Genomic DNA, 18,096 nt, shown 5'->3' with positions numbered 1-18,096 from the left:
AACGCTACAATGAATGAAAAATAGATCACTTGAGAAAGACAATCAGCCGAAACAGCTGTAGTGTTAAGATTTTATAATAAATGTTGTGGAAGTTTTGAAAACAAAGTTTTCAGTGTTTTTTCCTTTTATTTTTTTAATTATTTTTTTTTATTACATTTTATGGTTTAATAAACTTGGAGTATTTTTGAAGTAGGTATAGTTTTTTTTGCGGGACATGGGTCATTTATTGGTGTCACTAGAGATTTTTCGCTATGATATTGTTAATAATAGCTATTGCTACCTAAAAAAAGGTTACATGTGTTTATAAACTCGCCTGATACTCTGAGATTGTAGTAACTTGACTTGTCCTAATCTATCTATAAGAAGCATATAAATACTTGCTAAATTTAAGAGATGAATACAAACCCTGCACAAGTTTGTATAGAAACCAAGAATGATATATTACCACCATCCTTCTTACTTCCATCCTGTTAATGTATTTATATCTTATGTTTTCCCTTCTTTTTGTATTTTCCAGTAGTTTTTTAGTTGTTTATGTCTGTGGTCTACTTTCGGCATTATATTATGATAGATGAGAAATTGTTGATAATCTAAGATACTTCAGTAGTCGTATTTCAGCTGTTTGTGAATTGTTGATTTGAAGTTTTGTTTGTGTAATGTGAAGCTGTTGCGATTTTCAACCATTAGGTAGAAAAAAGATGCTGTTTCCATGACTGGGGCTTTGCGGAGTGATATGTCCTCCGACATTTTATGATTGAATCCTAATCTGTCGGATAACAAAGAAATGTTAATACAATCTGCCGAAGAAAACATGCTATGAAGATGCCTGTTTACAACAAGTATAGAAATCACAATGACTCGAGTACTGAGTACAAAAATCTATTTAATTGGCGACACATAAAGCATGTACTTCATAAGTTACATCCTATTGGAGCCAAAGCACCTGCCTGATACTGATAGATGATCTTGTGTAGAGTAATTTGAAAATGAGTATGGTACGGAATCTAAGCTAGAGATGATTGTCCTTAACAATGAAGTAACAGAAATATTACGTCAGTTACATGACAGTGTATGAGGTGGACACTTTGGCATTACGAAGACTTTACAAAAGATTCAGAAAAAGTTCTATTGGGTGAGCTACAAAGAAGATCTCAGAATATTGTATCGAAAATGCGAATTGTATCCAACGGACAATGGCTCAGTTAGTAAAAAGATGAAACAGTACGATGTTGGTTAGTTCTACAAGAGATAAAGAAATTTAAAGAAGGGAGCGTGTGCAAGTGTGTGTATATTGAGAAGATTTTGCACTGTGATAATATTACTATAAAAATAAAATAAAGCTTAATTAGTTCCCAAAATGAACTGTCTTAGTTTTAGTTGTGCTGAGCTTTCGATTATCTTCATGAAATCACATGCAGTACTTGAACTTAACGTTAGTTAATTGCAGTAATGTTTTTAACAATAAATAGTAATTTAGATTTGAGTTACTTAAGAAATAGGCAGAAAATTTTACATCGTCTTATGTGTGTGTACTTTCTATTGTTTTTATACGTTTATATGTAAAGAATTTATTTTCTTTAATTCTTATAAATTTTTTTCAGAAAATAGCAAGACTTTAAGAGATCCGCACGTAGTGATCCTCAGTTTTCCCAAATACTGCCGTTTCAGAGCGATGATGAAACGCCTAGAGGGCGTAGAGGATATTTACCTAAAATACAAAATAGTTAATGCCTTGGGCGGCTTCTATGTAGTCCATCCTAACACCAGGGTACTGTTCTGTAGGGACACATTCGATTATCCAGAATTAGAAGGCCACGAATTACTGTGTAATCACCTGGCACCAAAGTTAAAGGGCCGACCTAGAGGACGGCGGAAAAAGAGAAGTGTTTCACCTGGATCTGAGAGCAATGAGTCTGAATCTTCACTTACTACTAGTACAAAGGTAAAAATAAAACACAATATTAAAGTAGACAAATTATATAGTTCTTTTTGTATTTCTAATATTTGGTTAGCAATTATATGTAAAGGAAGAGTACATATATTTATCATATTGTCCATAATTTCGTGCTGCTTCTTGCAGTTCTTTGTCCATCTATTTTCGTTAACTCATGTTATTCCGATTTAATTTTTTATATCATGTTCCTATTATCGATCGCTCCTTCCATTTTTCTCTGGAATATACTGATCCTTTCATCAGCGCCATATTTTTGGCTGGTAGAACACTTTGTATAGTACACATTATGTAAAGGAATTATATACATTGCGGGATTTATTATCATTAATCAAATTATTTTCCTTCACTCTGAACGTTATTGTACCCAAAACTTTCTTTAGGTACTATTACATCTAGTTTGTTATGATTTAATATTATATCGCCTGTTCAATTACTTAATGAGCATCCTCTGCTTCAATAACCTCTTGTATTGGCCCATATTTCGAATTTTATTCCATTTATCATCTTTGAAGTTAACCTTATAATTTCGTACATTATATTGGTCTTTGCTTGTAGTTTCACTGTTTCTGCTCTATGTTAGCTGATTATAAACTATATAGGCGAAGAAATTAAGCACTAAAAAGAAGAATCGATGTGCAACTTTTTGCAGGAAAGTTTGTGAACAAAATTCATGGTGCTAAAATGAAAATTACATTTTGTTCATAAGGAAAATGCATTTCCAGTGTAAACTTCCAAAGGAAGTTTACTTTGGAAAGCACTACCAAAGAAAACGAAAAATTTGCAACTCAGAAAATATCGACAGGAATGAATTCAAATTTTGTTACTCGGGGGGATATCGAGGTCGCTGAACATGAATATGATAGTGGCGATGATCCTCGAGCTACCTGGTGCTCAGGGATAGACCTCATCTCCTGGAGTATATTAATTTCATTTCTAAATCAGTTAACAGTCATTACTCGAGGATTCTAGAGGTCACTGAACACGAATATGATAACGACGATTGTCCATCATTATCACCCTTGCCATTAATCTGTGTTACATTCGATAAATTGATGTTTCGCTAATTTTTCCTAATTTCGAAGCTGTTGTTACAGAATCTCCTACTGTGACATTGTTTTCTCCTTCATATAAACTGCTCGCCATAAGTTAGTATTAGTAAAAAGTGTTTAAACGAAATTAAATTTTTATTCTTCCTGAATTTAGAGTTTTTAGAGAAGTTTCGTAGAACCTGCCAAACAAGACAGTGGCAAAATTCCTTGTGGTGATTCATTTTAAAAACCAAATCATTTTTTAATGTAGTGTGCATGCCACAACCTTCAATTACTTTTTCCTGATATTCCTGAATATTTCCTGAGATAATTGACATTAAATTTTTAATTATATCCTGCTGTTTTGCATCAAAATTGCGGCCAACTTGTACCATAACTAGTGATTTAGATTGTGGTGAATTCTGTGATGAATGTTATGAACAAATATATTTTCAGAGCCAGTACCATAGCCCCTTAGCCCTTTAGGACTAGGCGCCATTGATGTGAAGCACTTTTTGTTTTAAATTTTTATTTTCTTAGATCAAAAATAAGCCCAACCTCCATATATACAAATTTTATTAAAATTAAGTATTAAAAGTATCGCCGTGTTTTATTAATTCTTTAATATCTCATATATAATTGACAATATAGACTTACTTACGAATCATATCTAAGTATTGATCTGTTTTATATCATATTTTAATATATTTTTCACGAGTAGTAACTATGTATCTAAGTCAGAAAATTGGAATTACTAAATAAATAACAACTTTCTCTTACGTAATCTAATACAAATAACAATTCATATCAAGAATGCATTTGAAATGAATCGACTGTTTTATACACTGACATAGTATGTACAGTGCGTCACTTCTCGAATTATTTCATAAAAACAAATATTATTTTTTCCTCCAAAGCTCTCGGTGATTTTGATTGGTATTCGGACGTTTTTGCATAATAGCTGATACACTTTTGTACTGTGTATAGAATATGATATCATCAAAATATAAATTAAATGTGTATTGCACATATGGTTAAATAGCGGAGAGATTCTTTCAAATTCTCCATTGGAACAGTAAAAGAAAGATAAAGATAAATAAATTTAGACTGGCATTGTATGCAATTATTAGTTTTTTAAGTCAAATCGGTATCTTCATTTTTTGTGTAGAACTATTGTTTTTTCTCTTAATACCCTTGTCATTAATCTGTGTTACATTCGATAAATTGATGTTTCGCTAATTTTTCCTAATTTCGAAGATGTTGTCACAGAATCTCCTACTGTGACATTGTTTTCTCCTTCATATAAACTGCTCGCCGTAAGTTAACGATATTCTTAGTATTAAAAGTATTAGTATTAGTAATAGTATTTTAGTAAAGGGTGTTTAAACGAAATTAAATTTTTATTCTTCCTGAATTTGGAGTTTTTAGAGAAGTTTCGTAGAACATGCCAAACAAGACAGTGGCAAAATTCCTTGTACTGATTCATTTTAAAAACCAAATCATTTTTTTAATGTAGTGTGCCTGCCACAATCAACCTTCAATTACTTTTTCGTGATATTCCTGAATATTTCCTGAGATAATTGACACTAAATTTTTATCCTGCTGTTTTGCATAAAAATTGCGGCAGCAGTTACGTTAACTTGTACCATAACTAGTGATTTAGATTGTGGTGAATTCTGTGATAAATGTTATGAACAAATATATTTTTAGAGTCAGTACCATGACCCCTTAGCCCTTTAGGACTAGCCGCCATTGATGTGAAGCACTTTTTGTTTCAAATTTTTATTTTCTTAGATCAAAAATAAGCCCAACCTCCATAAATAGAACATGTCAGATTCAAAGCAATGACAATGAGACTTGAATTTTATTTAAGTGTACGACCAAACCCACGTACAAGTTTCTAGTGCTTTGTCACGTCGGTGTTTGTAGCACTCGCTTCTCTTTCATATGGTCAATAACAACCTTAAAGTATACCCTAGGCCGTATAGCCTACATAAAAATCATAAATTATTAATATGTAACTTTAATTATTTTTAGGTTGAAAGTAAAAATACCGTTCCACCCGAGAGTACGGCGAATCCTATTCGAAGAAGTACGCGTTGTCATGAAAATAACGAAAACAGGGAGTTTGTTAGAAAGTTGGGAGCCTTCATGAAGTCAAATCGCACCCCAATAGGAAGAATACCATCTTTAGGTTACAAGGAATGTAAGTTTATTCGTTAATATTCGATATTTTCTTTCCCTGTTGCCCTGTTTTTTACTGTTAAAATTTTTTGTTGATATGCGAAAACGGAGAATTTATTCATTGAACACGACGGAACAGTAAGCTGATTCGTTTTGCTAAAAACAGATTATAATAATAGTATGTTCATTAAATACGAAGAATATAATTTGGCCAATAGAAACAAATGGGGTTTGGCACTCCGGTGGTGACAGAGGAGGGGAAGCATAGCTTTCTTATCGTTTACGCACGGTTCGATGGTTTTTAATTTAATTTTATTTATTTGTTTTATTTTATTTTAATTTAGGTTAATTTATTTTAATTTATATTTAATTTATTTAAATTTATTTAATTTTATTTTAATTTTATTTATTTTATTTTATATTATTTTATTTTATTAAAAACACACATGGGACTACGTTTACCACTCCACGTATTGTGTGGTCGCGCGATCTGTCGTTTCATTGCATTTCACCGCGTTTCTGTTGTTTTTATTTTTTCATACCTCTGCGCGATCGACCGCATCGATCACTGCATTTCATCCGTAGCTTGGGATAAGAAAGCTCTACTTCCAAAAAAGCTGTGACTACAATATGGCAGAGATTGTAGTCAGGGCTACAGCAAAAAAATACCGTGACTCGGCAGGTTCAGCATAGCACTAGCTTAAATTAGATACTTTTTTCATTGGTTATTCACCCACCTGTAAGTGTGTATCTTGATATGGCGAGAAAACAGTAAGGTTTTGAGATGTACAGGAGAATTGATTAGTTGGAGATAGGAGTTTAAACTGTGAATTTAATAAGACCCGTTATAACGACTAAATACGATATATTTTGTTTTAGAGCAGTTAATGTTCCGTCTCATGTGTGTCTCACCGTGTCTAGAGCATTTAAGCAACCTTGCACCCCATTTAAATTAGAATATGGATTAAACAACAGTGGGGCGAATATACAACCTTGTCTTTGTCCTTTAAGGGTCATACACTCCTCTGTCAACTTTCTATTATTGCGAATGGATGCTAGTATCATTTTTCTATTATTCTCACGTCACGACTATTAATTCCTTTATCTCTTAGTATTTTAGTTAACTTGTGTAGAACTCTATTGGAAGCGTTTTCATAATCAATAAAAACGGCAAATACATATTTGCGTTGATCTCGACATTTCTGTAATTCGACATTCAGTGCAAATAGTGCTTTTCGAGTTGCTAACCCGTTTCTTAAACGAAACTGTTTCGTCTTGATATTTGTCAAACTTATTGCTTATTCTACTGTAGATGACTTTATCCAATCTTCTGGGATTTCGCCAGTTGGATAAACATGATTGAAAAGCTAAATATATATCGTAAAACGTCTAAAAAATACACTTTTTTCATTACGTAAAATTCCTTTTATTGTTTTAGTAAATTTGCATGAATTCTTCACAAGAGTACAAAAACTTGGAGGCTATGATTGCGTCACAACAAATCGTCTCTGGAAGTCCATATTCGACGAAATGAGTGGCCATCAAAACAGTACCAGCGCAGCTACAGTGATACGACGTCACTACGAAAGGTAAATAAACTTTATTACTAATCAACAGGTATCTCAGAGATCGTTATGACGTATAGTCATCTCGACGTCACATACGTGTGCCAATCACAAAGATAATCAAAAAGTCCGAAACGTCAAGCAGTTAAACTGATATTTTTGAAGCGAAGCTTCTTTACTGCCGTTGTATTACTTTTTTTTCTCTACAGTAAAATGCTGAGGTGAGCGTCACCTAACTAGCGCCACAAATCGACGTTTTCGCGGGTAGCGTCATAGAATAGCGGTTCATAACATCGATTCACTACTCTTGATCAATTCGTTTTTAGTCATCATATATTTGCTCGAAACAGATTTAAATTAAAAACTGCATGTAAAATAACTAACAAAATATAGACTTTAAATAAAAAACTTGTTATTTTTAAACATCTTATTTAGTTTATGTAATAATTAAAGTTACTATCAAAGAATATTTATTTATATTTTCATAATTTCATATAAATATAAATACAATGTTGGATTTTTGCAATTATCAGTTCGACTATTGTATTAAAGTGCGATAAAAAGAGTTATTAGTAAAACACTTTTATATTTTATACAGTCACAGCGGAACAGTCCATTTGTGTACCTAACGAGGGGCTGTCCGTCAGGTATACAAAATGTCAAAACTGGCCATAATTTGCTATTTTGCTTTTTGAAGTATTTCATAATTCTTTGTACAGCCAACGTAAAAAAGATCTTGCTAACGAATGCAATAAAGCATGATAAAAGATTAAAAAAGATATACCTACAAAAACTGTTGCTGAATAGATATTGGATTGAAAATATTGTGAAATTGTAAAGAGAATAGTAAAAATATCAATTTTGTTGATTATGTAATATAAAGCTTCGAGCTAGTCTACAGTCCCACATTCAGTTAATTTTAAATTACTTTCAGATTCTTATTGCCGTATGAACGCCATATTCACGGTGAAGAATATAAACCATTGCCTGTATCGGAACGAAGAAGATTGAAATATAAACGAGGAAGCGGCAGTTTGAGCGATGCAGATTCTAGTAGTGATAGTTCTTCAGTACCTTCAACATCCAGAAAACCATCTGTGTCGGAACAAGTTACCGAAAACAAGGTAAATTAAACTCATAAATAATATTAATATTATTGTAAAAATTAGAATCAAATAGTTACTTGTCTTCACCAAGACCCGTTCAGGGCTTCGGTTTCCTGAATCCAAAGTGCATAGTGTACTTAGTGGCACCAGACTGCTGTTTCTCTACCGGGATAGTGACATAATGGTTGGGTATTGAATTCTATGTTAAAAATACCTGTGCTGTCATTTCTTTTTTTAATAAAAGGGACATTTTTCAATCTGAATAGCTTCTTGGATAATGAAAACGGAAGTCACATAAATCTCAGAATACCCATTTGGTAGGCGGGCTTATCTTGGTAAAACAATAAATGATGAGAATTTCATCCATATTAGTTTAGATTTTCGTTTTTTATTAATTTTTTTTTAACTTTGCACCGATCAAAATTTAGTAGTGTGCGGTTCTTGGTTTTTTTAAAGTGGTTAACAATACTTAGAATACGAAGACGGGCAAATTTTTATGAACTGAGCGAGTTTGATAGGGAATACTTGGCCTAAGAGAAGCCGGACTTTCTTTTCTGATAATTGCGAATAGGGTTCACAGAAGTTTAGATTCTGTGTTAAGATGTTATTCGCTTCAAGAAATCTGAACACGAATATCTAGGAGCACATTGCGGCGCCGATAACCAACAGGGCATTAAGATCGTCGTCTAAGTTTGATGGCTCAAGAGACCGCTTCTCTACTACTAGGTCTTTTTCAAGTTAATGCTTTGCAGAACATGAAAGACCAATTTTAATGCGACAATTTATTGTTGAATTCTCAGTGTTCTTTTTCTCAGACTTTTTTTATTTCGGTCACACTAAATGATACTACTTCTTATCCCCGAACATCATCATAATCGGTTTGAATGGTGGAGATAACGATTGACTTGGGACCAGGAATAGGTCATCTCTAATCTTCGTCAAGGGAACATAGCAGCTCAGCGATACGTAAAAGAAATTCTGGAAACTCATCTAATACCCTAGTTTCAGGCATTATAACATCCAATTTTTCAGCAAAATAACGCAAGGCCCTACTTTTCGAGAGTCATCATGGGCTTCTTTGATCCCTAGATTTATCCCCAGTTGAACACGTGTAGGATGTGATATGTCGGAGACTTATCAATTCATAGTATCCTCCTAAAACTTTGGGAGCACTTCGGGAGGAGTTAGTTAAGGTATTAAACGAGATAGCCACTGGAAGGAGGAATTGACCACTTAATCAGAAGCGAGCATAAAATACATAATACAACACATTATTATTAATTGATTTACCTCTGTTGTTTCCATCATATTAAAATTTTTATCGTTTTTTTTTTATTTTGTTACCCTGTATAAGTGTACAAAATATTTTTAACATATAATAATTTATGAGTGTTCGGATTTCTATATCACTTAGTATATTTTAAGAAGCCTTTGGAGATTATGCTGGGTTAGGGCAGAAATGAAGTGTGAACTGCATACTCAAATGAAGTAGATTCTATTTGAAATTCTTTATTTGGTTTGACAAGTGTCAGGTCTTGGGCAGCCGTTACAAAAAATTTTAAAAACTCGATGTTGTTCGTTTGAAATATTATCTTGGATCAGACAAGAGAAAGTGTTTGGTAAGGAGTAAAGATTGTTTTTAATCCTTTTGATTTGAGAATTTTACTTATTTTATCGGTGAAAAGCCTTTATTATAACGAAGAAAAGCTTTGTATGGTCAGTATCTAGTTCTTTAGGTGGAGATATTGAGTTTTAAGAAGTAAGTTCTGTGAATCTAAATAGCGGTTGATATGGGTGTTTTCGGTAGATAGAGTAAAAAAATCCTTGGGATCGATTTTTTGAATCAGGATGTTTACCAACAGTAATAATAACCCGTCTGCAGCTCTATTGTAAACTTAAGACTATAATATATACCATTAATATTGTTTAAAAAGAAATTATTTGTTAAGCATTTGTGTCCTAGAGCCAAATAACAAATGTATCGTACAGCATATTGTAGCCAACATGTCGGTTTCGATCATTTTAAAACCCTTTACATACGTCCCGACAAGACCACCCAACTGTCATGACCGACAACGTTGGGAACGACGGTTAGTGTGTGTAAACTTGTTGACCGACAAAAATAGTTGTACCCGACGGTCGGGCCGACCGATTTCGAGAAAAAAATCCCGACCGACAACTTGCCGAGTCGGGAAGTAAAAACTATTTTTGTCGGTCAACAAGCCTACACACATACACACACACCAACCATCGGGCCCAACTTTGTCGGTCACGATAGTTAGCTGAAAGCTTCTTTTTCTTTTTATATAGACATGACTCTCTGTTTTTCAATGTGCCTCCAGTAGGTTGTTCCATCGTTTTCGTGGTTTTCCTACTGATCGTCTTCCTATTTGGGAACCGTTTCTTGCCGTCTTTACTACTATATTTGTTGTTATTCGGCTTATATAATCGTTCCATTCTACTCTTCCATTTCTTACCCAGTTTGTGATGTTCTCCACCTTAATTCTACGTCGTATAACGGTACTTCTAGCTCTGTCCCATAGTGTCTTACCATCAATTTTTCTAAGTGTTTTCATCTCTGCTATTTCTAACATCCTTTTTGTCCTCTCTGCTGTTTCTGACATCCTTTTTGTCCTCTCTCTGTCAGGTTTTTCAGATATTTTTATTTCTCCATATTGTTTCATTTAGGCAACCTGCGGCTCTGTTTGCTGTATTCACTTGATCTTCCACTTCAGTTTCGAGCTTTCCGTAGCTAGATAATGTGAAGCCTAGATATTTAAACTCTATCACTTGTTCTATTATCTGACCTTCCGGCTCCAATTTACATCTTAGTAAATTTTCTGGCGATTATATTAAATTGGTGCAGCATACGTTGTAAATCATCTTCACTTTGAGAGAGTAGTATTGCGTCGTCTGCATAACAGATTATTTTAAGTTGTTTTTCTCCCATTTGGTATCATTTTTTAGTTCTTACTTTTTTATTATTTTATCCATAATCAGGTTGAACAACAGAGGACTCAGGGAATCTCCCTGGCTTACATCTGTACATCAGAAATTTATTCAATGCTTCTGGTCCGCAAATTTAAATGGAGCATTTAAATGAACATATCATCTACATTTATCAACCGTACCTCCTTGAAAATATCTGGTAATAATGGATATAAGGATGAGGATGGCTAACCCAAAATCTTGTTTGTAAAAATCATTATTAAGTTTAAAATAAGTATTGTGCAACTACTAACAATCAGAATTTGATATCATCCTAAGGGTACAAACATCACTCTCTGAATTATTAACTACAAGCATTGTTATATGCCTACAAGATCGAAGCCAATTAAGTCAACCGTCCATTCTAATCGCCTAACAACTCGGTTATAATACAATATCACTATCAAATACCAACTATAAAATGTAATTTTCATTGCAATCAGTTGTCGCGTAGTCCCATATAAACCTAATATTTAATTTTAGAATAATGTTAACGAGAAAACGAATAGAGTGATTGTAATACTAGTGAGGCGTGTTATATGCAATATGCAGCACATTTTTTCTTGAAATTTTTGTAATACTTTTTTATAATAATAAACAATATTCTAATATTTTACTATTTTTTTTTTAGGATAATATTAAAACGGAAGGAAAGACATCTTCGTTGCGAAGCATTCGAGTGAAACCTGATAGACAAAAAGATAAACAACTGCAAAGTGAAAAAGATAACACCAATAACAATAACAACAACAATGAAAAATGGCAGGCACCGATAAAGACGGAAGAGACAAATGACAGCAAAGCAAAAATAGAAAAACTTGTTATTAAAACAGAAAGTATGACAGTAAAAACTGAGCTGTCAACAGTGATAACTCAATCCCATCCAGTAAAAATAGAGTATGCTACAGTTAAAAGTGAAACACAAAATGAAAACGCCGAAATTAAAATTGAAAACAAAAATATACCGGTTACAATTTCAGTAAAAATAGAGACCAACTTGCAAGCCGAATCCAGTCCTGTGAAATTAGAAGAATGTCCTGTAGTGAAGCTTGAAAATGATCCAGTTCCACAAGAACCAGATAATAATAACGTAAAAGTTGAGGTAATACCTATTAAAACGGAACCACTTACCTCAGCTGCCACACCAGTAGCTATAAAAGTACCAGTCAACGAGATCATGTCTCCCGTAGAAGGCAAAGAGAATATTCCAATTATAAAATCTACAGAAAACAATGTGGAGATTATAGAAGTCCCGTGTAGACCTAGAGTTTCGGAAAGTAGTCGAGCCGAAAGTGAAAGTTACAGAAACAACTTTATTCATGAAATCAAGAAGCGAAAACTAGATATTCTAAAGGAAGGCGGTTTAGAGGTCACGCCAGTTAGACCTGCTGTACAAAAAGATGGAAGACCATCTGTCATACAACCACCTCCTATCCAGCTTATACCCAAATCGATTAAATCTGAAACTATGCCCCCTCCGACCAGTGTTCCTTTAAAAAGAACTCATATTTCAGTTCCTCCAACATTAAATATAAGCCAGATACCAACTACTCCGACGAAAAAGCCTACCGGATCTAGTTTTAGTTTTGTTAACGGTGCTTCACCTCCAAAAGTAGTCCAATCAAGATCCATTTATTCCTATTCTGAGAAAACTGTTTATGGAAATCCTAAAGATATTTTAAGTCCCATTGTTCACGCTCCGAAATTCGTAGATACCGTTTCTAGACACACGGGTGGAGATCCAGTTGATTTGTCCGTAAATAGTCCACAAAAGCCCATAGTTGAAATAATGCGAGTTCCTCAGACGTCATCCAGTTCTCCATACAATAGAGAAAGCGTAACTAAAAACTTATACAAAACGAATTCCATTATGGACGGAAGAAGGTTAGGTCCCAACTTGGAAATCACTTTAGTTGGTCCTAATAATAAAACACATCCGAATAACTTACAGAAAATGTACAACTATCCACCCTTTTCCACGTCCCAAGCTTCACCTCAAAAACGAGTATCCACCAATTATTACTCTTCTTCAAAACTGACAAAAGGCGATGAAAATGGTAAGTTCAAATCAAACGGTTCTCATCTGCATCAGAGGTCACATATGGACTTGAATTTACTAATGAAACAGGAATCGGCTAAACCCGCGACAAGTCGACAGTCTCAACAGAATTTAAAACAGTTTTCAAATCCTACAGTGCCAACATTTCCACCGTATTTAACGCAACTGTACGAGCAAGCTAGTAAAGGTCTACCCCCTTATTTACCGTTCATGGATCCCACGATGTACTACACTGCCGCTATGCAGAATTTATATTCGAGTAACAACTTAAACTCTGCACCGATTTTGCCCATGCCCACCCCCGAGCAGCTCAAATTGTATGCCGAATTAATGGCCCATGGCCGGATACCGTATCCTTTCCAAATGCCTCACGATAATAACAAGTTGAAAAAACAGTAAAGTTTTGAGTTGTACATGAGAATCGATATGGTGGAGAGATGAGTTTAAACTGTGAATTTGATAAAACCCGTTATAACGTTTAATAGGTAAAAAAGGTCAATGTGTATCATTAAATGGTATCCAACACGGTAACCTTTATTCCAAGAAATTTCTATCTATCTATATCTAAATGACTATCTTCCTCTTAATCAGATACCATTACCAAAAGTTACTATTTTGCAAGAGATGGTCAGGAACTCTCGAACTTCTCGGATAGTACGCTCTTTACGAAGAGCATTCTAAAAGGTAAAGATAAAACCTAATTGTTTGGCACGGTTTTCGTGTCTCGCCTCTAAACCAGCAGCCTCTGGAATCTAGTTAGGCCAATTATTTCAATTTCAACATTCACTAGTGTCCTGCGTCTTCTTCTAATCTAGAGTTATACTATTCTTCAATGTCGATCATACCTTAGGTTTTTCTGGATTACATTGTCTATGCGCCTTGCGCTGGATCGCTGTGTTCTCTTTACCTGAGTGTGCGGAGTACTTTGATACCACATTTTACTTTTGTGTGACATTCACAATCCAGCTTTCTAGACATTTTTTTTAGACGATTTTTGTCAAACAGAATGCGGCATTAAGTAATAGTTATCCAACTTAACATGGATACAGTCACTTTCTACCAGATCAGGTCTTTGGTCATAGAGATATGGTCTGGATCGCTCAGTTATTTCTGTAGGGAAACCAGGATTTATCCATTCAGCTGGTATTCTATTTTTAATTATGGTTAGCTCTTCGTTAAAGTTTGTTGGTTCTTGTGGTACCTTCTTTATCGATCTGACTCCTTTAAGATCATTTGAAGGTAAAGCCACTGCAGCACTCGAATTTTGCTTCAACGGAGTTAAACAGAAAGTTGTGAAGACCTCTTGGTATTAGTGATTTTGTTTTCGTCCTTTATACCCTCTTTGATGGGGGTATTCTTCTTAACTGATGGGACCTGGTAACTAGAGTGAATTTTCAACCCGTGAGGAAAGGATTTGGTTTGATATTGTCCCTCTCATTCCCATTTTACAAAAATGTAAGACACTCTACGTAGCGTCATCGACTTCGGATGCCAGAAAATAGACACCATGTGACTCAGAAACTATATAGCAACCGCTAAAATAGTTAAAAATAACTCGTATCTTCCAGAAAGAAAGAGAAAGGATAGGCACGCATACCTTCTAAAGCATAAGACACGGCTCTCTATAAAATGAAGTAGAGAAATTAGTTTCTGGATGATAAGAGATATTTTTAGATGATTATTTGTTCATAGGGTTATTAAATATTTTGTGTCCTCTGTACATGTTAATTCCTAGATATTTGAACAGTAAAATATGTTCGACAGTTGTTAAACTAAAATCTGTTCAGTTCGCTACTTATTTGAAGAAATATAAGTTGCTAAATTTTTTCACAGACCTTAAATTAGTTGATGATTCTCTAAAAATTACCTATCACTAAACAATGAATGATACAAAATTGAACTTTTTTCCATTCTTTATCGTTTTTAATGGTATAATGGTTTTTATCAAATTTACTGTATGTGGTTCTAACATCGCGCAGATATGTTGGCGTAATATTGAAGGTGACAAAAAGCGGGAGCACTATTTATATTTTTTATTTTATTTTGTAAATTACTGTTCTATCAGCTAATTAAAAACGCTTGATAATAACACCATCAAATACTAATTTTCGGTTGAAGGAATTTTGAACACTTAAAACATTTGGCGTTATTCTAAATATTTGAAATTTCATATGTTTAGGATTTTCAAAGTCTCAAAATTAAGATTAAAAACATTATTAAGTTTTTATTTTCTACATTATTTTTGAAATTTTTAAGATATTATTTACTAATATCATAAAATATTATAAAATGATGTTTGGTCATGGTAGTTCTACTATAATGATATTCTGTCTTTGCAACTCTTTTAACGAACAGAATTCAGTTAAGTGACGATGTTTCTTGAACTCAAAAATGCTGTCATTTATCACAACCCGATTTACAAACATTTCAACTTGATGACAACTCCTTTTGTCTACAGAGAAATGAGCTTTATTTCTGTGGGTTTCTTGAGGATTTGGCTCTCAGCATCGCGTTAAGGTATTCAAAAATCCAACAATTTTCCAACATTCTTTGTGTATGAATAATACATCCTACCGAGATACCGCTTTCATTCAAAGGATAGAGGTGTATTGTGCTGGCGATTGGCGCGAGGTAGGTGAAGATTTTTGTATTGGAGGGTTGCAGAGGAGACAGAATTTCAAGAAGGATATGGATATTCTAAGTAATTTAGTAGTGTCATCTTCTTTGTTGAAACAATCGGACGAGTTTTGATTTTGATGTTCTTTTTTTACGCCTATAACCGATAGAGCAGAAATATATTTACATTTGAACATAATTGTTTGAATTTTAAGAACGCTGCCCTTGCCATTTCTATTCGTACCCGGATCTCTTGGTCTGGATCTAATTCTGTGTTGATGTAAGCTCCCAGATATTTATATTTTGTCACTCTCTCTATTTGCTGTCCACCAAGAGTTAGTTGTTCATTATTTATTGGACTCCTTGATACTATCATAAATTTGGTCTTATCTGTGTTGATGTCCAGTCCCATTTGAATGCATTCACTATTTATTGCAATTTTATCTTACAGTTATTAATTGCAGTGTTGCCTGAGTTTCAAAATGTCTTTCTCACTGAATAAAAATTAAATACTGCAATTTTACGAAAGATGTAAGAATCACTTATAAAATGGGAAAATGTGTAAACCAGATGTGGCAACTGTATTTTTCAAAATAGCCCTTAATAAATAAATAAATAAATAGTTATTAAAATATTAAAATTACATTACCTTGCATATATACCCAATCCTTAATAAATAAATAAATGAATAATAATTATTAAAATATTAAAATTACATTACCTTGCATACATACGCAATGAAAATATATTAAAAACTAGAAGTATATTGCTTCCTATGATAATAACCTACAGTACGGTTCTAGGTGACATCATTTTTATTGAAAATCGCGCAACATTTTACTCTTCATTGTGATATTCTTACTCTTTCGGATAAACTTTACTTTAACTTAACTTTAAGTCGATGATATCAAATGTAAAGCCATTATTAATTTTTTAACATATATGTACAACCTTTTTTCAGTTAAAGAAAAAACAAACCAGCTAAGTTACGTAATGAGACAAGCAACGATGTGAACTTTAAATTACAAACATTTTGCACAACTTAATCACAACTTAGAAGTCAATCGCATTGTTATCACAAAATTGGTATTTGATGGGCGTTTATGCAACTGGCTATTTGTCTTGTGTTTCTATTGCTGTCGTCTTTGGCGATTTTGGTTTTTTGCATCAGTTTGTTTTCTTGTGTTTTCATATTATATAGATCCACTTTTGAGTCATCTTGCATATAACTAAAAAAATAGTTTTGTTTTAATTTGTAGGTTAGAAGAACAGTTTCTCGTAAACACATGTCAAAACTGTCACCTGTCAAAACTGTCACCTGTCAAAATCATCGCGTGTCATAACGGTCTTGCTTGTTGTATTGTTTGGAAACATTCTCGTCTAATTTGCTTAGGATTATTGTAAATGTTATTTACGTGTTTTTTCATGTATCAAAGGATAGGTGTTAATGATAAGATTGTAAATATAAAGGCCAGATTTAAAATTAGTGTCTGTGATTTTATTATAGATAATACCAAACTAGATTTTGTATATATAATTGACTTTTTTCTACAATTTTCAATTTCGGATTTAATTTTTAACAGTAATTTTAGTTCGATTATAATTTTAATTATAATTTTTTTGATTTTAGTTTATAATGACCAAAAATTACTAAATCGTAGTCGGCATATTTACGCAACTACGAGCTTTGTTTTATTTTTTAGTTTTAACCACCATTAGCATATCAAAATTGAATCGACTTGATAATTTATATTTTTGTATAACATTTGAATCTAACATTCAATTTTGTAGAAAAATAGTCAATTTTCTATTTTCTCGAGTTAGTCAATTAATTAAGGATTTTTTTAAATGTATAAAGTGTTAACTTTTATAATTAAGCATTGGTTTACTTTGTTGATATACCTCGAAAGCAAATATATACAATTATTATATTCTATTTTTTTCTTAATCCTTTTGTCTACCCATGTGTCATTTTCCCAAATAAATCACAAAGCTACTACGACCGACTAAATATGGAGAATAATAATTTTATTTATAACTTTACTGCGCCCATATAATACTTCGCCCACAACGTTTTACCCTCGGAGGATTCTCATAAGAAAGAAAGCAGCGAAATTTTGACCGCTTTTTCAAATTAAACGTTTATTCATTATTTTTTATTAAGTTTTTTACTGGAACTTCATTTGATTTGCACCTAAGAAACCCAATTGGGAAATAAAAAATGTTCATTTCACGGGAAACTTTATTACAGATATCTGATAATTTCAGGGAAGACTTAATGAAAAATATGATATGAGATACTGTCAAATTGGTTAATTTTCCTTTATAAACAAAGACTAAAGTCCACACATACGAAAGTAGTCCAGTCATCAGAGATTCGACCCCTAAAAATAATACGAGCAAGCTGAATTTCGCTGAGAATTTCAATTTTGGGACTCCACAAAAAAGATGCAAAAAAGTTTACCACCGCTACACCCGGCTTCCCTCTAAAACCATTGTATTGATTGATTTACCCAGAATCTGTACCCAGTAGAAAAAATGTTTTAAATAAAAAATATAGCTAAGATAATTTTGAACAAAAATGTTTATTAGAATT

The 18,096-nt window shown here is 33.2% G+C and overlaps 1 protein-coding gene across 1 annotated transcript in view; it reads left to right on the top strand.

Annotated features, from left to right (window-relative positions):
* The window catches only part of LOC140432291 (uncharacterized), a 217,198-nt gene extending 199,767 nt beyond the window's left edge, over window positions 1-17,431 (top strand). The window contains exons 4-8 of the mRNA XM_072520113.1: window positions 1,602-1,942; window positions 5,020-5,188; window positions 6,605-6,755; window positions 7,666-7,855; window positions 11,457-17,431. Coding sequence (XP_072376214.1) covers window positions 1,602-1,942; window positions 5,020-5,188; window positions 6,605-6,755; window positions 7,666-7,855; window positions 11,457-13,283 — 2,678 coding nt within the window. The 3' untranslated portion in view covers window positions 13,284-17,431. The remainder of the gene's footprint in view (window positions 1-1,601; window positions 1,943-5,019; window positions 5,189-6,604; window positions 6,756-7,665; window positions 7,856-11,456) is intronic.
* Window positions 17,432-18,096: the final 665 nt, after the last annotated feature.

The sequence above is a fragment of the Diabrotica undecimpunctata genome, chromosome 1 (genome assembly GCF_040954645.1).
Source record: "Diabrotica undecimpunctata isolate CICGRU chromosome 1, icDiaUnde3, whole genome shotgun sequence".
Taxonomy (NCBI): Eukaryota; Metazoa; Arthropoda; class Insecta; order Coleoptera; family Chrysomelidae; genus Diabrotica; species Diabrotica undecimpunctata.
Note: the sequence above shows the minus strand (reverse complement) of the source record. Positions and strands in the feature narration are given on the sequence as shown.